The sequence below is a fragment of the Coffea arabica genome, chromosome 2e (genome assembly GCF_036785885.1).
Source record: "Coffea arabica cultivar ET-39 chromosome 2e, Coffea Arabica ET-39 HiFi, whole genome shotgun sequence".
Taxonomy (NCBI): domain Eukaryota; kingdom Viridiplantae; phylum Streptophyta; class Magnoliopsida; order Gentianales; family Rubiaceae; genus Coffea; species Coffea arabica.
In genome coordinates, this window is record NC_092313.1 from 66,258,153 (window position 1) to 66,274,365 (window position 16,213).

Consider the following 16,213-nt stretch of genomic DNA (forward strand, 5'->3'; position numbering starts at 1 on the left):
AATTGGTTATGTTTCTAAAAATAAATATCCGCAACCGTTAACCCATACCCGCGTAGTAGGACTTAGTGAAGTTAGACACTCGTCTTCTTCTATCCATATGGACTGTTTGTGTATAAATTTAGAGAGAGAAAGTACGAAGACCGAAAGAAAGAGGGAAGAAGAGGAGGAAAGAAATGAAGCACCTCTTGAAAAAGCTTCATCACCACCCTAATCGATCCAACGAAACTCCATCTTCTTCATCAACATCTTCTACTTCTTCGTCCACGTCATCATCGTCGGCGCCGGCGTCAACGTCAGCGTCATGTGGTGTCTCCGATCACCGGCCTTCCAACTTCGGCAACGCTCCGGCGTGTGTTCCCACTACTGCTACCGCTGCTTCTCCTACTACAACTTCGCCGACTTCTGCTGCTCCTGCCACTTCTCCGGAGGCTACAGCTGTGGCGGATAGGCAGCAGCAGCAGCAGAAGAAGGATTATTTTGATTCGGAGGAGGAATTTGAGATGCAGCTAGCCATGGCAATGAGCGTCTCGGCCTCTTTGGCGCAGGAGTCTGGTACTATCGATGGGAATACTGATCATCATCATCATCAGAGTTTTCTCGGAGGAGGCCAAGGTGGCGACTCTGTGGGCCACAGGGATGATGCTGCTGCGGACTTGTTGTCCAGACGGTTTTGGGTGAGCTTTTGTCCTTGTCGAATTTGCTTTAATTTTGTCTAAAGCTTTCTTTTTGTTTTTTCCTGAAAAAATTCTACTCCAAAATTCAGTTAGGCTACTGCATTCTTCTGAATTGGAAAATTTTGTTATTTTAAGTCGAATCTGAATAAGGTGGTAAATTTGATTAATTTCATGTAAATGTCGAAGCTGGATTAAAAAATGCCCTTATTCTGCAGATTTTATTCTGCTTCTTTATTCAGTGATGTTGTTAACTCTTTAGATTTCTTTCTTACTATATTTGCTGAGTTCATAGCTATGTGAAGTTACAAAAATTAGAGACCAAAATGGCCGAGAAAATGGGAGAGTTGAGTGAGAAAGAATATTAGGCATAATTAGGAAGTGCTTGACATGCTTGATTTAGCCATTTTGGGTGTTGTACAGACATCTATATTTGCTTATGTTGGTAGTGTAAATTAGTGCAAATTAATGCAAGAATTCTTTTACTCTTTCTGAGTGCAGACTATTGTTATGAAGATGTGTTGGCAAATCAAAGGTTAGTGAATGAGAGAATTTGATTTTTCTACTTTTTCTGATTAAAATCAGGGAGACTGTTGAATGAAAGCTTGACCTGGTTTTGAGTGGTGGCTCTGTGTAGCTGTGCAATGTTTTTCTTTAGCAACTATATGCATCTAGCAACTTATCATTGAGCTTGAATACTGGTCATTGCTAATTGTTCAGTTCTAGAATCCCTTACAATGACAAGGAGAGCTTTTTTCGGCAAGAGATTGAAATAGTTTCCTTTATTGGTGAACCTTCTCTGTGGTAGAGCAGTAATATAATTCAGGTTAGAAACATTGAATCATACTCACATAACAAGGAAATTGGCATTGTCTATTTCAAACTCAAATAACAGGGAAGTATCCTTTCCTTTTCCATGAGCCTTTCGATATTGAAGTGTTCTTTGCTTATGCAGTTTGACAATATTCTTCTTGTCACTTAGGACTAATGACTAACCTGCACACTTAATCGTGGCACATTTGAGATTTTCAGTTATATCTAATCTAGAGCAGTAAGAATCTGTCTGCAGTAAGAGTTAAAATGAAGGATAATTGTTTCTGATGTGCAAGTTTTGCAGCCACTCTGCACAGATTTTGGTCTTGGGGTTAGTGATGCATTTATTCATCCAATGCACGATACTGAGAATTGTTGGAAATTTTAATTGCCAGACCATTATTGTATTGGCGCACTCTACTGATTTGAGAAGAGAGTTGTTGGTTCATTTGCCTTACAGGCTTTACTTGCGCCATTGAGTGCTGTATTAGACGTGTTTTGGTTTGTGGATTTCAGCTTTTAAAATTCATATGCGACAAATACTTTTGAGGCATTTTGCGTTATGCCAAACTATTAGGAAATAGAATAATGGATATAAAGTAATGAGAATGGAAATTTTCCTGTTCAAAGTAATAAAATACTTATTTAGCATTTATCTTTGATTTGTCAGGAAGATAGTGGACTTGACTATGAGGAAAAGGTGGTTGAAGGCTTCTATGATGTCTTCAGTCTCTCCATAGATCCAGCAAGCAAAGGAAAAATGCCATCTCTTACTGATCTTGAGACAAATCCTGGTGGCTCTGATTTTGAAGTAGTAATAGTCAACAAATCTATTGATCCTGCTTTGAGAGAGTTGGTGGAGATTGCACGGTGTATAGTAGCAACGACTGAGATTGGTCTTCAAGTACAGAGACTTGCTGAACTTGTTGCAGACCAAATGGGTGGACCAGTGAAGGATGCAAATGTCATAATGGCAAAATGGCTGGAAAGAAGCACAGAGTTAAGGACATCTCTCCACACAGTTGTGCGACCTCTTGGGTCATTAAGACTTGGGCTTTTACGTCATCGATCGCTGCTTTTTAAGGTTGGGGCTAATATATTTCTTTTGAACTTAATTGTGTCCTTTGCTTGCTATATATCTAGTGTTGTTTCTGTACTTCACCAAATTTTATTAGAAAATGCTGTAAAAACTTTAATTCATGTCTTACCTTTTTCGGTTTTGTATTGATTTTTTTATTTGTTTTTGCTGGAATGCAGGTATTGGCTGACAATGTTGGTATACCTTGTAAATTGGCGAATTGGAGTAAATACACTGGAAATGAGGTTGATGTTGTGAACTTTGTAAAGTTTTCAGACGGAAGGTAAAATTTGTGCCTTTCCTTTTCCTTTTTACTCTTCATGTACTTTTAAATTGACCACTTATCTCAGAACTTTATAGCTGTATGATTTGCTCATATGTTTCTGAATTTGGGGTATTCGTTCTTATTTCTCAGCTTTCTAGCTTAGTAACTTTGAAGGTTATGGCATGCACCTTTGAGTTATTGATCGTACATTGTGTTTTTAAAAGATTGGATGACAGTACCTTCAATTGTTTATTTCCTTAGTCTGCGTGTGTGCTAGAGATGGCAGATTTCCTAGTTCTTGGTAATGCGGTTGTATATTGTGGATTTTGTTGGATAGTTGATAAAACTGGCTGAACCTTTTTCATGTATGTGTCGTGTTGCGTACAGCTGTTTTGCTGAAATAGGAGTCAAGATGAACTACTGAACTATATTTAACCTGGTTGTGGAAGTTGCTTAGTTCCTCTCTACCAATTATATATTGGTCAATAGGGATTAGGATGAGGATGCTTTTGATGTAACTTGTTAGAGGCAGCAAGATTGATGTCAAGTTCTTGTATGTCACTTAAATGTGCATAATCCCTTGAAGGCTGCATATAATTGGAAACAAGTAGTCTTTCTGTATTTTGAGTTGTTAAGTCCAAGGATGTTGATCGAAAATAAATTGCAAAGGATTGAGTCACAAGTAGTGCTGGAAAAGGGACTGCTGCTCAACCGTTTCTGGACTGAATTTCTTGAAACAAGGGTTTTGGTATTGTTCTTGTGTCCTTAAGTCTTTGAATGCACTCAGAAATTGGTTTGTTTAGATGTCCGATTTGCAGGGATTTTTGCATCAGTATCATTGATGTCTGAGTCGCATCTTACAATTCAAAAATGAGCACAACAGCCCAAAGATTTCTATTATGTGGACGCCAGTGGAAGAGAATTAATACTAGTCTTTTGAGGACTTTTCCTGATTGTGTATAGATCCTGCCTGTGGGTACCAACTGGGACATTAAGTAGCAAGAGCGAATTTTTGAACTGATTATGTTCATTATCATAATTAGTTTATACCAACTTGAAGGTTGTAGGCCCAACTTTAAAATTCTATGATTTCATGAAGATTGTATCAATGCTCAGCACAATGGAAACCGTTTGACATTGTAAAATAATTAGATAAGGACACTGAACAAAAATGGAGGATACATGATTCAATCTTCTAATATCAGTATTGTACTCTGTATTTTAAACTGAGAAGGTTGAGGTTTGTGTTTTTATCTAGTTCCCTTTATATCTTGATGGTTTCAATCGTATTGCTGGGGTAAAGTTCTTGGAAAACACTGACATGTATAGTTCAACACGTGCACAAAAGACTAAAGTTAATTGCTGCCTGGTGAAAGAATGTGATGAAATTTATGGATTCTGTGTGGATAAAGAAAATTTGTAGGATGTCTATTCTACGTTTGTTCCCCTTGTTTTACCATTTCATTTACATGAATGTGAAGATTCATGCCTCATTGAGAGATAAATAGTTCTTTCCAGTAAACTAACGCGTGTATTGCAGTACTCGATTAATTGTATCAGTTGACACCATTTTAGATTAGCAGTACTTTTTTAAGTTATTTTTGGCTTTCAGTTCTTTTACTTTTTCTTGTCCAGTGGTATTTTTTTGGTTATTCTTGTTGAGCTACCTTTGTTTGCTTTCTTTTGTAAAGCATTACATCCTATAGCATCTTCATTAAACTTGAAGACTTGGTTTTTGACTGAAACAGTACATTTTTGCTTCTTATCTCTGCTTGTTTATAGCACTAACTCATAACCTTATAAATATCATAAATAAAAGAAGCAAACCCATCAGAAAAACTATTCTTTGGAGCTTACCCTATCTATTTGCGTGGTTATTAATGCTTTCTAAATGATTAATTTCCTCCTCCTGGTTTCTTCTAATCCTTTCACATTTAAGGTATTGAATGATCAACAAGTGCTCCATCATTTTTTTTTGGGTTGGGGTGAGTTTGAAGATTTACTAGGACGAATTCATAATGAATGATAATGGAATTTTGGTCTCTAATTATAGCTGAAATGTTGAAGAATACTCTATAGTTGTTTTATAGAACAGTCAACGTTTGGTACTCTTGCAAGTGTATAATCCTATATATGGTTCTAGTTGATTAATGCTTTTATACATTTGCTCTCCAAATTTAAGCTCCTAAATTAATCTCTTTACCTGCAGTGAGTTCTTAGTTGATCTCATGGGTGAACCTGGGGCACTCATCCCTGCTGATGTTTTGAGTGCAAAAGATGGATCTTTCAAGTCATATCCTCCGAAATTAGGCAAACTTCCCACTTTTCAGGCAACCAGTGATACTGGAGCTGCTCAATCAAATCCATATTTATTATCTGGACAGAGTTCTGCAGAGGAAAATAGTTTCTCTTCACAAAAAGATTCCGAAAAGACAGATTCATTGCCTTCTCCTCAGAATGGAAGAACCAGTAGCAGTGTTAGCTCTTCTGGATTGAACAAAAGGGCACCAGCTTCCAACCAGATGGATCATATCCCATCCTTGGCTATTGGGACTTCTTTGTACAAAGGTGGTCGTGGGCCCAATGCAGCTGGTGATGGTGCAAGAATGAATGTGAATCTGGTTCCATATAATCAGAGCAGTACTGAAGACCCAAAAAATCTTTTTGCTGATCTTAATCCATTCCAAATAAAAGGATCCGGTAAGGCTTCGTTGCAAGGGGACTATGGTAGGAAAAACTTTAATGAAATACCACGGCCAAAAGGTAACCTTCTTAGTGGCCGACCTCCAGTACCTTTGGCACAAAAAAGTAACCAGATATATAATGAGGCTTCCAAGAAAAATGAATATGACTTTGTTGAGAGCCTCTTCTCAAAGAGCAATCGCACAGCTGGTGAATGCAGTATGTTGTCAACTCCTTCTACAAGCTTCACTCCTCCAGTCGTAGCTAGAAAGTCTGATGATGCCTACAGAGAGGATGATGCAAACATGTATGCTGTTAATAATTTGGCAATAGCTGAGGTGCAATTCAATCGGTTGTCTCTACAGGATGACCAGGGCATTGATCAGAAAAAAACTTATCAAAGTGGTGGTGGAATGCTTCAGAATGGCCAATCAAATATTACAAAAGAGTATGGGAAGGATGCTAGTGGGATGCATGACCAGAGAAACAATCAGCAAGATGGTTTTACATTGACTGATTTAAGATTCAAGGATCAAGCATATCCAAGCTCTTCTGTTAATCCAGCTGTTCCTCAACTTGATCCTGTAATTGATGATGTCAGTGAATGTGAAATTCCATGGGAAGATCTAGTTATTGGTGAAAGGATTGGACTAGGTATATACATGGAACTGCCTGCTTTACTTTTTAAGGTTCTCCGACCCATTAGAGTTAGCATTGACATATAATTGCTTGTCGTAACTTTCTGATACTTAATTATCCACCTTATATACAGGTTCCTATGGTGAAGTATATCATGCTGATTTGAATGGCACCGTAAGTCATTTTTTTCATGCTTAATATAGTTGTTCTGCTACTTTCATACTTGATATCTGAGAAGTAGAAGTTTGTCTCTTATGAGATTCTCCTTGTGAAACTTTTAATTGAAAGTTACTGGTGATCCAGATGCCTAATTTTGTGATGTTTTCTTTCTTTTTTTTTTCTTTTTTATTTCATTCTTAGGAATATTAAGTAAAGGTTCTTTGGAATAATTCCTAATCTTTTTACCAACAAGTTCTTCGTAAAGTGGATACTTCTAAAATTCCACTAAGGTTTAATTCAGCAAGTAGTTCACTTTTAAAGGAACCTATAGAGCTTTCTGCTTGTTTGCAACTGGATTTGGAAGTAGTTCTGGGCTCCAAGGCATTCTTGAACAGTTTTTCCAGCTTGCTATCGTTATGAAAACTGAGGAAGGAGCCATCCTTTAATGTTACTTATTGTCGACTTAAATTTTTAAACTAGCTGATACCCTATTCAAATGAATTAATATCAGGCAACCGTAAAAGAAGCCGGTATAGGCTAATGGGTGAATGAAGGGACAAGTACACAAATTTGCTTTGCTGCTAAGCTCAAGTGTCAGTACTAGAATTTGTCTCAGTCACTTTTTTGATCAACTTAATTATAGATGGCTTTATCTGATATTAAATTGCTTATTTCTTGACCCAAGATCACTACTGTAGTTAAAACTTGAAAGTATAATGAAGGGACCATTTATACTGCTTGGCGGAAAGGGGATTACATCTTTCTGATGTTATGCTCAAAAATCTTTATATTGATTATATGTCATAGCATGGATTGCAACCCCCTGCCCCTCTTTTCTCCTCCTCCTCCTCCTCCTCCTCCTTGGTGAGTATCAACTCGGCAGTCATTTGTTAATTCATCACTAACTTTTTGAAACTCTTGAAGATGAGATATGTTTGCATCTGTTTTTATTGGGACTTTAATCCTCTTTCTGGAGGACAGTCTTGTGTGATATTGAACTTGATATAGCTGTTCATTTTTCCTGCAAGAAAGCATGTCATTGGCTCTAATGACTTGTCTGGTGAATTGTCTGGATCAGGAAGTTGCTGTGAAAAAGTTCCTTGACCAAGATTTCTCGGGTGCTGCTTTGGCTGAGTTTAGGAGAGAAGTAAGAACTATTTCTTAGAAGCATCTTTCTTCTTCATTTGACTGGTAACTGTGATGTCATTTGTGTTAATCTATGTGCCTTTATGCGCATAATAAAGTACATTATTCTTGTTCTGTTTATTTGGCCAAAAATATTTGGTATACAAGAGAGCAGAATTTTACAGAAATCAGAGATTATAGCATCATTATTATAGCAAGCATTGTGAACTATTCTTAGTTAAGCCGATAACATAAGGTGAAGTGTTAAAAATGGAAATAAAAAAAAATGTGAGTGCGGGTTTTGAAGCGCTGGGTGCAACAATGAATTTTGATGCTGAAGTTGAAATTTATTTGTGAGGAATTAACTTAAAGTCCTCCACTTGTTGAGTGAAATACTATAACCTTTATTAGTGTACATTGACATATGATATGTGTGGTTACAATACAAACTAAAAGACAGCCGTTTTTATTCACATGAGGTCATGCTGTTTTTTAGATTTTCTCAATGTTTATTTACCTTGTTCTCCTTTCAATTTCTTGGTAAGAGTAAACAGAGATTGATATAAATCTCCATTTTACAATAAATCGGTTCACAAGGGATGAGCAACGCTTATTCGTGCATGCAGGTGCGCATAATGCAAAGGTTACGCCATCCAAATGTAGTTCTTTTTATGGGTGCTGTAACTCGGCCTCCGAATCTCTCTATTGTCACGGAGTTTTTACCACGGTACGTTTGCTACCTTCTTTTCTTAATTTTCCCCTGTTCTATTATCTATAGTTAGCATTTATGTGCAAAGGTACCTATTAAGGTGGTGCTACTCTTTTGCAAGATAGCATATCATGTTGCATTTGGTTTTGCTGAATTACTGGCAATTCATCCCATTAAAAGACAAGCTATGGTTTATGCTTTACTTTTTGTAAATTATCCTGGAATCTGCTTCATGTGAAGTAGCTTCCCTGTTTTCTTCTATCGTTAGTTTTTCATGGAGACTTACATATTTTAAGAGTTGGTTCTTTTGAGATGATTTGATGCATCAGATATTGTCAATTCATAGTGGTTGCTCCTTAGTATTGAAGTTTACGTATCTATAGTAACTGTCTCTGTTGGTTCTTGCTATCAAAAGATGTAAAAAGGATGGACCAAAAACAAAATGTAAAGAAACATGTCAAGGCTATTACGACAAGACAATTTTCCAAGTGTCAGTTCTCAAAATGCTGGTGGTTATGTCCCCACAAAATTGTGAACTCAAAACTTTGCATTATTTAAGAATTGCAGTAATTATACCAGACTCAAAAGACAAGGCAGTTTTTTAAGTATCAGTTCTCAAAATGCTGGTAGCTGTCCCCCCATCAAAATTGTGAACTCAAAGCTTTGCATTTTTTATAAGAATTACAGTGATTATGCTGCAGTTGTAATATGTTTTGCCAATGGTGATAAAATTATGATAACTGCCTAAAAGTAGAAGTGCTGGTCAATAGTTTAAGTGGTAACTGCACTCATCTATAGTGCTCAGGAAGTGTTAATAGAATTTATATGTGAGCTATTCATTGTGTCACTTGGGAGTTTATTGCTCGTAGGAGATAGCTTAAGATGAATATTGTCCCCTGCCCCTTGGTACTGCTGTCAGATGTCAGAAGCTGATTGTTGTTATCACTGTGTCTTTATCCTCAACATTCCTTTCTAGATTTTGTGAGTTCAGTTCATTCATTAATTCTTTTATTTTCCAGAGGAAGCTTATATCGGATTATTCATCGCCCACAGTGTCAAATTGATGAAAAGCGAAGAATTAAAATGGCTTTAGATGTGGTATGGCATAATGAAATAGTTGATAGTTGTTTTGGCTGATTTCCTACTTTTCTTTTGCTTATAAACTGCATTTGAGGTTCTGTTTTTCAGGCAAAGGGCATGAATTGCTTACATACTAGCATACCTACAATCGTCCACCGTGATCTGAAGTCACCAAATTTGTTGGTTGATAATAATTGGAATGTGAAGGTATGTACACTGTTGAGATTTTTTTTTTCTGAATTCAGCACAACTCGAGTCAGCTCAACAGTAGCCTCATTCTATGGTGTCCACAAACTAAAATTGTAGTATCATTTATTCTTTTGTAATCCTCGTGGCTGCTTTTGTGAGTCATGCCTTTTGAACTATTGTGAGAGGATGACTTAATTGAGAAAAAGTGCTCCTAATGGGGGTTGTCTGGATGTCAAATTGATATTTCTTGCTTTCAATGAAGCAGCACTTAAAACTAGTGATGAAAGGAGACCAATGGTTCATTTGTTAGCTAGACCTGTTAGCTTCCGTGTATAATGGGGTGGAATCATCTATATGACTGAAAATTGTTATTGCTGTTTTCTTTTCTTTTCTTTTTTTTGCCCCCGCCTTTCGATGGTTGCATAATGCTCTCTCATTAACTAATCAAGAATCATCTTGTCTTCCAAGTTGTAGCTCTTTCTTTATGCTTATCTTTTGTTTATTTCCATGTATATAACGTCTATCATGCAGGTATGTGATTTTGGGTTGTCACGTTTGAAGCACAATACATTTTTGTCATCGAAGTCGACAGCTGGGACAGTAAGGATGACCACTTTCAAGCTTTAGTAGATTAGATTTCAATCTTTAGTTGCTTTGTTCTTTTGTTTCTTATGAAAATAACTTTTACCCTGTAGCCAGAGTGGATGGCACCAGAAGTACTCCGAAATGAGCCTTCTAATGAGAAGTGAGTTGGCATTATAATCTGATCCTAAAAATGTCCATTGTGCAGCACACGATGTGTTTGGAGCTCATGTTCATCTTTTCTTTCCTAAAATTTGTTTACAACTTCTTCTTTACTTGAAATATGCTTATGTCTCGTGTATTGCTAAATTGAACCTAGCAAGTCCTTGCGCCCTCGGGATATTATAAGTAGGCTATTTTTGTCTGCTTGCTCATTTTTGTGTGGTAGGTTGACCAAGTTTTTAAAGCAAACTAAATCATTTTATCTAAGATATATCAAGTGTTATTACAAGGAGAGTTTTTTTTTTTTTTCAAAGTATTATTTACCGAGAGAGTTTAAAAACTTAGAAATACTACCAGATTCTATATCTAAACTCATTATAACAAGAACCTAGTCACAATTGTCTTTTAGTAACTCTGCACAAAAATACTTTTCCAGAAGCCCTAGGCGGGTGCCATACTCCAATTCTCCTTGTTCCTGAGAATTGGAGTATGGCTGTTGGCTAGGGGCTCCATAAAAGTCAAAGCAATAGTCTAAAGGGGCGAACATGTGATTGAGCCGTGCAACTGATGGCTGATGCAAGAAATTGAGTCCATAATCAGTTGCGAAACCGATTTTCCCTTACATTTCATTTTTTCAACCTTGACTCCCAAACTCTTGTTGTGGACATTTTTTACCTTAGTCTTTCTAAATTGTCCCAAATTAGCCCAATTGCTTATGTGTTTGTACATCATGCTTCATAAAGTGACCATATCATGTTTTGAACATATGTAGTCAACAATTTTGGGACACACACATGATGTGTTTGCGTATATTTTAAATTTAACATTATAAGTAATTGGCAGGATTATTTGGAAATTTTGATAACTTTAGAGTGCATTATGCCCATATAGAAGTTCCAGGTGCAAACTGGAAATTGGTAAAAGCATTAGAAGTGCAAAGTCGCATTTGTCCTGATTATGATGTATGAAGTGACACTGGTGGTTTCTAGTTTCTGGCAATAATTGTTTGTATTCATTACTTAAATGTAAACAAGGGTCATCACAAATCCTTTTTTTTTTTTTTTGCCCTTTTCATTCTTGAATAAAGGTTGATGAAACTGCAAGAAATTTGAACAGACATTGCTTTAGCAGTTTAGCACCATTCTTTGAAATTTTGGATATTACCATCTCCAACACAGGGCACAAAATGGATATGGGTTAATCAGGGAGCTTTATCCAGTGTCTTTTGTGCTTTTTGGTATTTAGGGCAGGGAGCTTTGCACTAAGAGGTTTGTGGATTTCTGTGCAGGTGTGATGTTTATAGTTTTGGCATCATTTTGTGGGAATTAGCAACCCTCAGACTACCTTGGAATGGGATGAATCCAATGCAGGTTGTGGGTGCTGTAGGCTTTCAAAATCGCCGTCTTGATATACCAAAGGAAGTTGATCCATTAGTAGCTAGAATAATTTGGGAATGTTGGCAAACGTAAGTTGCACAATATGACTACAGCGATGCATTTTTCTCTTTCATTTTGTCAGTTTTTCCTCAACTAATCAGTCTTGCCTGTTCTATGCCATTTTCTTTTACCAGGGACCCAAATCTGCGCCCTTCATTTAGTCAACTCACAGTGGCATTGAAACCATTGCAGCGGCTTGTCATCCCTTCGCACATAGATCAGCCAAGCCAACCCATGCCTCAGGAGATCTCGGTGAATTCCACGCCTTAAGACACATCTCAGATCCTCAACTGTGAAAAAATATTGTTGTGTTTGCACAGGATGACGAACATGAACTATTCAGAGAAAGTGATAAAGTTTTGGAGTCGCTTCCCTGATGGAAACAAAAGCTGGGGATTTGCTGTTTGAGTTGGGAGTCAGAACTCAAATTTGCGAATGCAGTTTTAAGGTCAAAAGCAAAAGTTAATGTGTGTGTATTGTTTCTGCAGCTCAAAACTTGCTGTGGCTCTTCTTGTACAGTGGCTTGTGCATATGTGATCCCAATGCTTAAAATGTATAGCTTGATGTCTTGTAATATTTCTTGTTGGTCTCATTAAAAATATTGAAAAGCTACCATGTTATCATTGCTCGGCGCAAAAAAAAAAAAAATCATTTTAAGCCGATAATAATTGCTGCTATTTGCCATTGGAACACATTTTCTTTAGCAAATTGTCTGATTCAATTATAATGGGGATGAACAGATGATTTGCGATATTAAATCCCAAGTCAAAATGTTGCGTTAACAGGCCGTTTCTCAAGTTCAAGGGAATTTGGTATGCGATATTCCGGACTTGTATTAAAACGAGATTGACAATTTTGTCTCACCCAGGAATACATCTTTAGAGTATATCGTTATGAATGCGTTACTTTTTGAAGGAGAAGTTTAGACCTCTAGTAAAGGTTCTTTTTTTTTTTTTTTTGGAGGAAAGACCTCTAGTAAAGTTAATATAGCAATTTAAATCTCAAATTTATCAAAAGACAGAGAGACAGAATTTTTTTATTAGAAGACAGAAATTATAGAAAGATTATAAAGTTGATACATGATAAAAAGCGACAAAGAGTACCTATTTTCATGAAAAAAAATCATGGTGGAATAAGGTATCTCCACCCCATTCATCGCGCCGTTCCCCATCTCTATAAGAGATATATACAAAAATATAGGTTAATTTCTACTTGTCAATACCCTATGTAACTGAATTTTAGTTAGTGTTTAGTTTGGTTGTGGTTGTAAATGAACAATATTTATGGCCTTGGTTTCAACCTTAGAAGTTCTATTTGATTGCTCTTGAATTTAGAGCTACAAACCAATTGAGTCTCTCACAAGCAGTTTGACTCCGAGTTCGAGTCAAATTCGATCAACATCGAGATCCAACTCGAGTTTAAGCTAATCAAGTCGAATTCGAGATAAAAAAAAATACCTGACTCATTAGTTTGCGAGCCTGCTCGATTATATATGTTTATTTTGTATTTTTATTTTTAATAGTAAAATTATATATATATTCTTAATATTTTATTATTTGTTAAAACATTAATATTTTATTTATTTTTTTAAAAATAAAATAATTATTTTTTTTGTTCTTTTTAACTGGAACTTTACATTGAGAGTTCGAATTCGAGTTTCATAAAACTAAATTGAGACTCGGCTCTGCTTGGCCAAAATTCGACTCGTTTATACCCCTACTCTTGATTACCTCGTGTTGGTGCTGGTACCACTAGCAAGAAGGCATTACATGTACTTTATAGGTGGCAAATAAATCCATTTAGCTAATTTTACCTATACTTGTCCATGAATAGTTGGATATGGGTATATTAAGTTTTTACATATGGATATAAAATGGGTTACCCAACAAGTAGGATTTTGCCCATGCCTTAGCACGGACTTTTTTATTTATTTATTGTGAATTTATACAAATATAAATAATTTAAATATAAAAATTAACAACATTTCTACATGTTCATTCATATTAATTTTAAAAAATTACTGTAATTTAAATGTACAATTATTTACTAATTTTTAAAAATTTTTTATTCATTGTGAATTTATACAAATACCAATAATTTAAATATAAAAATTAACAATAATTTGACCTATTCATTCATATTAATTTTAAAAAATTTTAAAATTAATGTATATTAAATGTTCAATTATTTACTAATTTTTAAAAATTTGTTTACATGCTTTTACTATAATATGATAGTATACATCAAATAATATACCACATATCAAAAACTTGGTAGATATTCTTTTTTTTTAATAAATGTTCTTTTAGATAATTTAAATTTTTATAATGACCATAAACCTAGAACTATGTATTCATAAAAAGATCTAGCAATCCATTTTTCTTTGTCAATAAATATTTAGTTTTCAATAATATTGATAAATCTATCAATGTAACAGTTAATTCTTTTTTTACACTAAATTAATTCAAAATTAAGAGAAAAGATGATGAGCAATTTGAATACTAATCAATGATATAGTGATGAAATGAAGTAATTTATGGGATATGTAAGATTTCAATAATTGTGATTTAGAAAGGTTTTACTATACTTCTATGTAATAATTTGGTAGAAATAAGATTATGGTGGTGCAAGAAAGTAATTTTTTGGGATGTAAGGTTTCAATAATTGTGATTTAAAAAGGTTTTACTATACTTTTTTTTTTATAATAAATAGAATAATATTATTAATCATGAGATCAAATCTGCAACAAGTGCAGAACTAATAAAAGGTGGAGGAGAGTTTTTCCATATATACAATCTAAAAGATTAACAGCTTATTTGGCAAGGTTGTGAGTAGGAATATTAAAAGATCTAGGAATTCATGAACCTTCCCAACACATGAAATTTTGACATAAGATAATGGCATCATGAATCAACAAACCACATGATGAATCATCAAATTCCAAATGGTCCGGCATTTTAATGACCTTTTGTGAATCTCCTTCCAAAACAATCTTATTGAAACTGAAATCATGTAGTAATTGAAGAGCATGTTTGGCCGCATATGGTTCAACTACATTTGGCTCCAATATCCCGAGAATTTTTTTGGAAAGTCCAGCAATGAAACTTCCTTTATCATCTCGGATAATAACACCGACCCTTGATGATTTATCATCCATAAATGCAGATCCATCAAAGGTTTTACTATACTTGTATGTAATAATTTGACAAAAAGTAGATATCATTAAGATAAGATTAGTTATTTTTTAAAGTTATTTTAAAATTAAAGATAATTTTTAAACATATAATATAATCATTGTAATAATTTGATGGAAAACAGCAATCATTAAGATAAGATTAGTTAAGATTGTTGGTTTTTAAAGTTATTTTAAAATTAGAGATAATTTTTAAACACATAATATAATCCAAATCGAATTAGTATGGGTAAAATCCAAATGACCCGTAACCCGTTAATTCTTTTCAATTAAACATGCCACGTAGGAGTGAGAAATACTGTGATTAAAATAACTATTTTTACACACATACACACACACGTAGATATCCACTAAATCCAATTAACTAATTTAAAATTATTTTTAGCATGCTTGTTCAAGTAATTTTGCTAAAAATTCCATGTCCCACCCCGCGCCCCGATGCCATTCCTACTCAGGTCCCACAGATATCAAACTTATTGTCACTTGATCAAACAATAATGGGTAGATAATTACTACAAGAGAAGCTATGATCTATAATAACCATTATGCAAGGCAATTGGGGCTGATGCCCGGTGGATATATGCCCGTAGTCCGTACTAGGGATGTTTGTGAGCCGAGCTACTCGCGAGTAGCTCGGTCAACAACTCGACTCGAACTCGGTCAACCCGAGTTTGAGTCGAGTTTCGAGTAGCTCGACTACAAATCGAGTCGAGTTTCGAGTCGCATTTTCCGAGCTCGTGGCTCGTCGAGTAGCTCGACGAGCCGGAGTTATTTAAATAAAATATTTATAATTTTATTTACTCGACGAGCCGGAGTTATTTAAATAAAATATTTATAATTTAAATAATATATATTTATTATAATTATAAAATGACCATTATGGGTATAAGTTATATGGAATTTACAATATACCCTTCTTTATAATAAAATCCTATAATGGCAAAAAAGTAATAACATAATTGTAAAAAACACTAAAAAGAAAAAATGTCTAAAAAAAAGGAAGAAAAGACTTTCTTCCTTCTCTGTTCGACTTTCTTCTCTGTTCGAAGAAAGCCTAGCAAAAAAATTCACTTTACCAGCCGGCAGCCACTGACTCTGACTGATTTAGATCTACACCCTCACTCCGTTCGTCGCCGACGCCGTTGCTCGCCGCATATGTGAGACTCCATCGCCATCGCCATCGCCATCGCCATCGCCTTAACAAGTCCCAAGTCCCAAGTCCCAAATCGAAGCTGCTCTCTGCCTCTCCGGCCTCCGCCAGTCCGCCGCGCTCTACGTCTCCTGTCGGCTGTGTCCTGCCGTGCTGGTTCATCGCTGCCGAGTGTCGAAGACGAAGCACCAAGATCTCACTAGTTCATCGCTGGTTCATCACTGCTCATCTCTGGCTCACTTAGGTAAGTGCTCCTCTGTTTTTGGCTCTGTGTCTCTGG

General features: G+C 35.6%; 1 protein-coding gene across 2 annotated transcripts; it reads left to right on the forward strand.

Annotated features, from left to right (window-relative positions):
- Positions 1-57: 57 nt before the first annotated feature.
- LOC113732697 (serine/threonine-protein kinase EDR1) lies at positions 58-12,213 on the forward strand. 2 transcript variants are annotated; one of them, XM_027258629.2, is made up of 13 exons: positions 58-674; positions 2,155-2,568; positions 2,742-2,845; positions 5,037-6,163; positions 6,282-6,322; positions 7,386-7,454; positions 8,059-8,159; positions 9,161-9,239; positions 9,330-9,428; positions 9,942-10,010; positions 10,106-10,155; positions 11,443-11,619; positions 11,725-12,213. In XM_027258629.2, exons 1-13 carry the CDS (start codon positions 174-176, stop codon positions 11,858-11,860), a joined length of 2,967 nt encoding a protein of 988 aa, XP_027114430.1. In that variant the 5' UTR covers positions 58-173; the 3' UTR covers positions 11,861-12,213. The 2 variants fall into 2 exon arrangements, with proteins under 2 accessions (XP_027114430.1, XP_071936826.1); XM_072080725.1 differs by lacking the exon at positions 11,725-12,213 and having other exon boundaries at positions 10,110-10,155; positions 11,443-11,571.
- Positions 12,214-16,213: the final 4,000 nt, after the last annotated feature.

Excerpts from the sequence above, each read along its gene's own strand:
- LOC113732697 (XM_027258629.2), top strand. The coding sequence starts at position 174 with ATGAAGCACCTCTTGAAAAAGCTTCATCACCACCCTAATCGATCCAAC. Across the intron at positions 9,429-9,941 it reads ATAATAATTGGAATGTGAAG|GTATGTGATTTTGGGTTGTC; the intron begins GTATGTACACTG and ends TCTATCATGCAG. Across the intron at positions 11,620-11,724 it reads ATTTGGGAATGTTGGCAAAC|GGACCCAAATCTGCGCCCTT; the intron begins GTAAGTTGCACA and ends TTCTTTTACCAG.